At 33.9% G+C, this 10105-nt stretch overlaps 1 protein-coding gene across 1 annotated transcript; it reads right to left on the bottom strand.

Moving 5' to 3' along the window:
- Positions 1-5698: 5698 nt before the first annotated feature.
- On the bottom strand, positions 5699-8368 carry LOC129950521 (uncharacterized). Its single transcript, XM_056062455.1, has 2 exons — positions 8318-8368; positions 5699-6253 (listed from the first exon to the last, which is right to left on the bottom strand). The coding sequence occupies exons 1-2, from the start codon at positions 8366-8368 to the stop codon at positions 5699-5701; spliced, it is 606 nt and encodes a 201-aa protein (XP_055918430.1).
- Between the last annotated feature and the right edge of the window lie 1737 nt (positions 8369-10105).

The following is a 10105-nucleotide window of genomic DNA, read 5'->3' as shown; positions in this document are numbered from 1 at the left end:
ATACACAGTGAGTGGTGGCTTACCTTAAGATATTTTTTCAAAAATGCAAATGCCTTCAGATATATGTAGATAGATATGTATCTTTTTCGGGATCTTTATGTTTGTTCTTTCTGTATTGAATAGAAAAATATGTATATACCATAAAATAGAGCTTATTATTGTTATTTGAACAGTTGACATTAATATAAATATTTTATTTTTAAAGTGTTTGGCTCATAAACTTTAAAGTTTTAGATAAGCCCACATTATGGAGTTTTTGGATTAGTTCAATGGCAGATAAAAGCTGCTGAATGCAACCGTCAAGCACATTTATTATAATGTTTAGAGGGATTTGAAAAAAAAAAATACTTTTCATAGAATGGACAAAGTCCATGGATGGTAATTTTAATAACATCATCAAAAGGTAGTTTCAAAGTGTTTAAGTTCTATCACTTTTATTTTTTACTCGTAGCTAAGGTTTAGAACGTTTTGGCATCAGGCTTTTTTACTAAAAATGCGTACTTTCGGTTTTCATGAATCTCCCTTTCATAGGATTAGTAATTACTTTTCAGATCGTTCAATGCAAGTAGTATTGGATGGGTTCAAGTCTGAAAACCACAAAATAAAAGCTGGTGTGCCCCGGGGCTCCGTTTTTTCTCCACCACTCTTTCTTATTGTAGTACCCGTGGCATGATGGTTAGTGGGTTGGACTGTCATGCAAGGGGTCTTGGGTTCAATCCCTGCCTGTACCACCTTAATTTAAAAAAAAAATGTGTGCGGGTACTGCCTCTTGCGTGGAATTGACAAATCCTTCAAGAGTAAATCTTGTCATGAAAAAGTCCTTTCTTAAATTTGCCGTTCGGATTCGGCTTAAAACTGTAGGTCCCTTCCATCCCTGACAACAGTACTCGCACACAGAAATTGTTGAGAGTTGTAAGTCACTAGGCCCTGGTTCACTACGAACCACCCAATTTAATTTTAACTCTTTCTTATTTTTATAAATGATCTTATGTAAGGCTTTCAATTATTAAATTCAAGGCAGAAGTTGGGGTAAATGGCAGTAGATCGACTGTTGCAACAACCATTTGTTGTTGCACGCAGGAGCCAATGCCTTATATTTGCAACAAATCACATCAGGTGGAATCGAGCTTGGCATACCGTCGCTCGTCTTTATCGATGAAACAAATTAAACTTGGACAGATCTGATGGATATAGCCGCTCTTTCTATGATTTAAGAAAGGAAGAAATCTATCTTGAAAAACGAAAAACACAGCAAAAGAGTCGGTGTATAGGTATGGGGAGCAATCCTTTATTACGGTACCGTGGAGCTGGATTTTCAAAGCTGTTAAATGTCGGCAGTGACGGCAGTTTTCTGAATTATTTGGTGGACAAGGATCGACAAGATAATGCACCATTTCAAAACGCACGGACACCAAAAGCCTGGATTTAGATGCAAAATGTGTACCTATTACCATGGCCCCAATATCCTTCCGACCTAAACATCATGGAAAACGTGTGAAGATGGCTTTCAAAAAAGTCTACAAAGGAGAACGGTAATACCGAAAAACTAAAAAGATTATTAAAGCTATAACACGGTCTTGGGCCAAAGTTTTGCTCAATTATCTGACAGTATCTATGAATCCATACCACAGGTTACTTGAAGTAATTCAGAAATGAGGGCAGCACATATTACATAAGATTTGTTTTTTATTTTCTTTACTTTAAAGGGTCTTACAGGGTCTTACAGGTCATGTGACACAAAAACCAGATACTTCTTATATGACCTTCTTCGGAAAAACCGCCACAAAGCTAATCCAAAATTGATGTTTGTAATATTAACTTAATGTAGTAAGTTCGGATAATATTTTCGGTTAATTTTTGAAATCAAAAAGTTTTCTGTTCAGATTTCGAGGTTTTATGTTTGCCTGCAGAACTCTCCAGCCAGCAAATTTCTATAATATTTAAAAAAGTTTTTAAAAGTTGTAATATTGGCCTTTCTGAAAAGTATCGGGTAATGTGGAGTAGTGCTCCTCCTTACCCGAAATGAAAAAAATCAAGAAAGAATTCAACGAAGAACACATATCCAAGTTATTTGTTAAAATTTATTAAACACAAACAAAACAATAAATTAAATTAAGATATTGACTTCATATTAAGTAAATAAATAATAAATTCTTTGAATAATTTTTAATGAAAATATATTTTTCAAGATATTAAGTTATATAAATAATCGAGAAAAAGTAATAAAAACAAGGTAAAAAACATAATTTAAATATTATAAATTAAATAAGATAATAATTCATAAATAAATTAATTTTAATAAAGATATTACACTGTAATCCATTAAATACATTTTTTTTTGTATTGCAATGATGTAAAATGTTGAATGCAAATTAGAACAAAATTAAGAAAAAGTTTTGTCACGCGATGAACAAACGAAGATCGCGCATCTATTTGGTGTGCATTTTTAATGAGCTCAGACCAAATCAAATTGAAGGCATGGAAGCCATCTTTCACCGCTTTCGTCATTACTCCAAGACAAATCACAAAAATTGCATTGGGTATCTCTTGAATACGGAAACTCATCAATTTCATCTCCAGAATCCTCGAACGGTATTTGATGATGGCTATCATCATCCAATCATGATGGACAGCGGCGTTTTGATGTAGACGGTTTATCTGATTGGGTCAATTTTGGCTTCTTTGTAGCTTTTTTCACTATTTTTGCTTTGGTGGATTTTTCAGCTTTCTCAATTTGTTCCTTCAGCTGGTTTTTATAAGGGGAAGAAGTCAAAACCTATGATTCACATTTTCTTCTTCTGTTAGTTTTAGGCTTCCTCTTAAATTTTGGGGGAGGAGACATTTTTCATGGAGTAACGTATTCTTCAATGTTTATCTGACTGTCAAGGCTTTGAGCTTTTACGTGTTTTTTATTATTTATCTTATTGTCAAGGCCTTGAGGTTCTACCACATGTGGTGAGCAGTCCACATGTGGTAGAACCTCAGATGCAGTCTCACCTGCTAAGAAATAAGCCTCCGAGAAAATATATCTGTTAAATGGAAATATTCCACAACATTTGAAGCCACTAACTGCGACTAGGTCAGTTTGAACTTTCAGGTAATCTTTTTTATATAACTAAACAACGTCACCCAACCCGACTTTTCGTGATTTTTCTCTCATAAATTGCCTGATTCTTTCATTTCAAAGGTCCCATTAAGGTCCTATGTAAAGGCTGCATCTTGTGGGTGCAATGTGGAGGAAGAGACACAATCACTTCAAAATTTTTACGAGCAAGATTAATAACCTCGACGTTTCTTGCGTGGCTGTAGTGGCCATCTAAAATTAAAAGAACGGGGTGTTCTTCTGATGGCTTTGCAAATTCCAGAAAATGATGAAACCATTCTGAAAATATGGAAGCTTGAATCTAGCCAGAGCTGTAAAAAATGGCCTTGGAATCTAAGGCACTTTGTTCTAAAATATTGAATTATTTCTTTTTCTCGGAAATATGAATAAAAAGTGTTTCGAAATTCCCCCCAGCGCTCATGCAAGTAACAAGTGTGACCAGAGCACCACGTTCTGCTGAAGTTAAAGCTCCTATTTGGCGTTGTCCTTTTTTTTCCAAAACATACGGCTGCTTGGACTGAACAATACCTAAACCGGTCTCATCAACGTTCCATATTTCTGGATCCGGGAAAGTTATATTTTTCATATAATCCCTCAACAATATTGAAAAATTTATTTACATTTTCTGCTGCAAAGCCTTTGGCTCTGTCAATTGAAGTTCCTGTGGGATGTCGCAAGCTTATTTCATGTTTATGGTGTTTGAGAAAGCGGTATAGGCAATCTTTTCCTGCGGTCTTATGAAGTAATGATAATTTATTGGGGATGTTGTTTTGTTCAGCGATTTGGAATGCTAGGCTCTAGTAAGACCCCAAAAGAGATTTTCCATTTCATGCAAATATTGAACCAGTTCTTCTTCCATTTCCTTAGTAAAAACAGGTTCCTCCCCAATTGTGTAGATAAAAGTTCACTTGTTGTCCTACCACTCCGTGTCATCCGTTGTAAGGTTGATTTTAAAAAATACAATTTCCAAAATCCAAATCGATTTGGCGTAGTTGGTAGCGCGGTAGAATTTTGATCCGGAGAACCAGAGTTCGAATCTTAATGGGACATGTAAATAAAATTAAGTATTTACCAAACAAAATAAATTCTACACATTTTAGAAAAAGTAGAAATGTTAGTTTTAGTGCTCCTAATGTCTAGAAATAATAAAAACAGAATTAAATATTAAAAATGTAAATTATAATGTATAAGGGGTGCATATGATCCTATTGAAAAACACCAATCAATCAATTGCGCACATAATAAACCTTTCACTTATTAAAGATATTTATGGTAGAATACAAATGATAGCAAAAGCCTGTGTAAGGTTTCTTCAAACTGTGCACGAAAAGCTATTTTACAAACATGGAATTTTCGCTTGCAAGTCTTAAAGAAGCTAGTTAGCTTGCACTACTTATACACCAAAATGATTTGTATAAGGCCCTTTTTATGTAATATAGGTAGATGTTAAAAATTACCTTGTATTAAGCCTTATATAAGTCAAATTGTTTGTTGGATATTGGTATTCAGTTTTAAATTTTGTATTTTTTTTTTTTTGTTTTTTTTTTGGGAATTTTTTTTTAAAGAAATCTACAAAATGTATTGTGTTTCTGTTTCAAGTAACAATGTTGCTTCCCATTTTAAACACTCAAGCGTTATTGACAGTTTTAATGCATCTGTAATTCCGGGACATAAAGGTAATATGAGAGTAAAACTTATCCTCTAACATGTTTAAAAGCGTTTCAGTTACAAAGTACAGTATTATGGTAGGTTAGGTATAGGAGTAGTTTATTTTTAGTAGTTCAAAGGACTTTCGGATTCGTTGCAATCATTATTATCTTCATCGCCTCGACGAGCAGTTCATGATTCTAGCGTCTCCGAAATTGTCATTCCTCATATAAGGGGCAAACAATTCTGCGTAAGAATCTCCTTTCCAACGGTCCTAAGAGTTTGGAGTACCTATTGCTAAGAACTCCCAGGTCTCGGATCCATTTGAGAGTACTGATAAAACCATCGTTTAGTAGAAGATTTAAATTTATGGTAAGATTCCTGCATTTAACATCAAACCCTGATGTGATATAAAACATTATTGTATAAAAATAACTAAATAAGTACAAAAAACTCATTTCAAAAAATATTTTTGTGAATAAAATTAAAATAAAGGGTACTAAGGAAACGCTTAGTAAAACAGGAAAAATGATGAAAATTGTATTTCGTTTTTTTGTGGAAAAATTAATATCATTCAAATAGCCGCTTCGTAGGATTGCCATGAATTGAATATTATTGTTTTTTAATGCATCTAGAGTACGGATATTATTCGCATAAATCAGCTATAGAATTACGATAATACACAGGGCCTAAACCATTAGTAACTCTTCAACTCTCTTAAAATCATTTCACAATAGTAATGAATTCATTTATTTCGATTACAAAAATGATGTGTAATTCAGTTGAACTTCTCTTAGTAAAAAATGAAAGTAAATCCAAAGTAAATACTGAATCAAAGCGTTATAATTGTCCGCAAATTTACGTTTCATTGAATTTATCCTGCAAACACTAAGCGATTGACAATTGCGACTAGTTAATTGTCATTGTGAACGAAAGATTAATCGGAAATTACAATCGTTTGAAGTCAAACGGAAGATCAGTCGGAAACATTGGTATTCGATTGATGCATAAATTTTCACCTAAGTACTTTCCGTTTATAATGGTTGTCTCAATCAAATTCGGCATCAGCCTTTTCAACGCAAGTGGAGTACTGTTGCAAAGTCGAGATGGATTTAAATTACGCAATATCATAATAACTAAACCAACTTTGAGTTGCAAGTTATGTGGTGGAAATCCTGGTAACTCCAGAGAGTTCAAAAACTCCGTTGGATAATTTACTACATCATCGGGATTTGTTATGGAATCAACGGATTTGTATGTCACCAAATCGCCAGTAATTTTTGATTGAATGGTGAAATTTAATGCGTGTACATTATTATTCTTTGCCGCGAGAATTGCTTGTTGACTTAACCAAGCATAATTCTGATTATTCTCACTAATGTTTGGGAAAACATTTTCAATAAGAGCTAATTGAAGGTCTATAAATCGGCAAAAGTCGTTGATAAGAGTAATTAATCCAGTTGTCGCATCGACTGGCACTTTTCCATTTCCAACAGCTAACAACTGTTTAAAAAATTGTGCAACACTTTGATCATTTTGAAGTTAACTCTGATATAAGTGGTTAGCGATGATGGTTTTAAGTTATTGCACAAAAGTGATGCCTTTAGGCAATCATTCAATGCAACTGCAGGCGTTCCACGGAGATTACTGGCAAAATCTGCCTGAAATCGCCTGCCAACAATTTCATCAAGCCGCCAAAGATGTTGTTACTTCTTCGAAGATCCTTCATTGTAAGGCTAAGTGCTTCAAGTTATTTCTTATGTGCCATTGTGCACTCATCCCAAACAATGAGCTGGCATTGCATCAACAATTTTTCCGTTCTACTGGATCGGGAAATATGACGTGTCGGAGTATCAATTGTGTTAAAATTGAGTGGCAACTTAAGCGCAGAATGTGCAGTATAACCGCCATCTAGAAGAGTTGCCGCAGTTCCAGATGATGTTAACGCCAAAGCTTTGCCACATCTTGATCGAATAGTGGAAAAAATCAATGAACGGACAAATTTTTTCCTCCGGGTGTGTCCAGGAAGAATAGATCACGAGTATTATTATCCAACGCTTGCATTTATGTTTCGTATACTTGTTTTTGCTGTTCATTCAGCAACGGCACATTATTTTGAACGAATTCCTGCAATGTATCAATGCATCGTGCATCAAAAATTCCTTCATTGTAGATTTCATACGACATTTGAAGTCGATATCTCTGACGTTTCTAGAGATATGGTGGACTAAAAAAGGTACAAAAAAGTAGGCTTTGGTTTAGAATATAGGGCCCTTGAAACGTCAAAAAATTTAAAAATTATCAATTCCACAAATCGGAACGTGGAAATCAGTTCGTGCCTTCTGGAGTTATAGCGTCAGGAAGGAAAACCCGACTTATTTGGGTATATAAGATTTGGAGGCACCTTGTCCTTGATTGATATAATTAACAGTCCGTAGAGAACCAGGGCATAGTGCCTTACAACTCTCAACCATTTCTGTGTGCGAGTAATTGCAAGGATGGAGGGGACCTACAGTTTATATGCGGAATTCGAACGGATAATTTTGAGTAAAGCACTTTTTTACCACCAGAATTACTCTTGGAGAATTTGTTGATTCCTCGCAAGGTTCAGTACCCATGAATAAAACTTTAGGTGGCTTAGGCAGGAACGAACCCAAGACCTCTGGCATGACAGTCCAACGCACTAACCATCATGCCACGTATAATGTCCTTGATTGATACTTTTCTTTTGTGTAAATTTATTAGTTCTAAAATTGTATTCACAATTATATCCTGGTAAAAACTAAATTTCAAAATTTGATTGTTGCATTTTCCGAGAATTTCATAGAATTATGTTTTTCGACCCGTATCCATTTAAATGTTACAATCAACTTTCAGCCATTTTCCAAATTTATCTCTAAACAAAAAAGTCATTTTATAAAGGACATAAAATCAAAATTACACGTCCCCATATATGACTTTGTGATTTAGATTCTAGAAGACCCATCTTCATTACAGTAAAATCGAATATAATCGAACTGTCAATGCATTATCCAAGTGCGTAAATTACACGAAACATCACAAGCACCCAAGAGCGTGTCACATAAAAAAAGTACGTGTATGTCTATCAGCTTAATGATAGAATCTGGGTAAATTTCCACCATCACAAGAAAAAGAAGACGCTTTAAAATAAAATCCCTATTTTTGATTTATAAAACCTGTCAAGGACATCTCATATATGATTTGTTTGATTTTGTATCCTCCTCATCTCATTTTATATATGAAAGGCGATAAATGTGTAAGAAATTTATATTTTTTCCTTAAGCATCATAAAGAACTTATACCCTTCCTTCCTTTACACCTTTAATGTATTAATAGGCTTCAATTAGTCACTATCAAGTTGTGTAATCTCGCCAACAACGATACACATCGTCCTTGTTGATGCGAGAATAATGATGATGTGATAATAATAATGACATCCTTATTATATGAGTATGAGACATGAGATAACAGCGCGAGAAATAAAAGTGACAAATATTTTAAAATCAACTCTCCATGCACGTCCTCATCAACCATCATCATCATTACCTGCACCATCACCATATTCGTAGCACTGCCGCCGCATGCGTCGCATCTCATCGTGATCTTTGAAACTCATATGGGAACAAAGGTGATATGCACCTGAGGTGATATTTTAATATAACCTCCACGGTAGCATAACCCAGCTCACAGCTCAGCATCACTTACCTTTTTATCGCACCCGAATGAAGAAAAAAGGACAACAACCAAAAATTTGTTGACAAACTCCAGAAAATCTGAAGAACATGTCAACCCACACAAACGGGGATGATGAATCCTAAATTAATGGTAAATAATCTGTCATCAAATTTAAGCGTATACCCTATAAATGGTTAAAGGGGAATTTCACCAGGAAAATACATTTTACCACAAAAACATAGCATTTTTAGGTGTTTTCTATGTTTTTCTATTTAGAGAAGAACTTTAAGAAAATCGAGACAGATCTTAAGTTATCTGCCAAATAATTAATTGCTTATTAGTCGTGAACTAGTAGTAAGAATTTTGTATTCTATGTTTTCTATGTTATATGTTTGACTTTCTTCTTTGCTCGCATCAAACTATCAAAGCAGCTTTTAATTCAAAAACAATCTTCCATTATCAAATGATTTGTTGTTTAAAATAAATTCAATTTAACAAACTAATTTTACTTTGGAAATTGTTTCTATGTTTTTCGATCACTTTTCGACATTGGTTGATATGAAACTTCAAAATCATTTCAATGGAACAAAATTTCATAGACAAAATAGCATTACATTATTTAATTATTCACTGCTAATTAAAAATCTATCTAAAATCTTTTGGATGAATAACTGTTATTTTGACACTTAAATTGACACTTAACAAAGTATTTTGCTGGTGAAATTCTCATGATATAATTTTCTTGTACTTTTTCAGTGAAAAGATTATAAAATGGGACATGTTCCAAGAATTTTCCATGCGACAATGGCAAAAAGAAAACAAATCCACATATCGTCCTTATTGGTTAGTCACTCTCTGCCTTAAGGCGGTCTATATTGATCTATTCTGTGGTTTTGATTAAGTGTCATCAATTTGTCAAAATATCGCCCTTTGACATTTTGATACTGTATTTATCTACAAAGTAGCGGAGTATGTGATGTTTGATTTTGGTTTTGGATGTGATATGAGAGGGTGATGCGAGGATGATGCTGATATTTATGGAATGTCAATTATGATGACGATGATAAGCTATACGGCATTTTCATACCTGGTAGCTGTTTGAATAACCTCTGTACCCAAGTAAGATGAGAGCGATGAAAAAGAATATAATCAATAAAAGGTTGTGTAAAGGAGATGGATTTTTTGACTGCGGGGTAATTAATTGCTCTGATGCATGCAGGTTTTTGGAATTATTTGACTTTTTTAGGACTTCTCTTCTATTTCAAGGGAAATCACCGGAGGTCGTCTTTGGTATGAAATAAAAATTTAAAGTGACATTGAGGAATTGGAAAATGATGTGACACACTTAAGATAAAAGGAAGAAAATATTGAGTGATAAAGTACCTATAGAGCAAATGATTTAGATGTAAACATTATTTTCAGCATTGTTATCAAATATTTAGTGGATTTTATTATAACTTATTTAATTTCGATTAAAAAATAAAATTGAAATTTTTGTAAGTTCTTTTATCCTTTCATTTTTGTTGCTATTTGAAATCGTAAACATTTAAGACTTTATCATATTTTTAATGATCGAAAACAAAAAAGATTTGCTCTCATTCGTTCCAATCAAATGATAACAATTCTTATTAAAGTGCGGGGATGCTACGACACTTTCTA

This window comes from Eupeodes corollae, chromosome 1 (assembly GCF_945859685.1).
Source record: "Eupeodes corollae chromosome 1, idEupCoro1.1, whole genome shotgun sequence".
Classification (NCBI taxonomy): Eukaryota; Metazoa; Arthropoda; class Insecta; order Diptera; family Syrphidae; genus Eupeodes; species Eupeodes corollae.
This window is presented reverse-complemented; position numbering and strand designations above follow the sequence as displayed.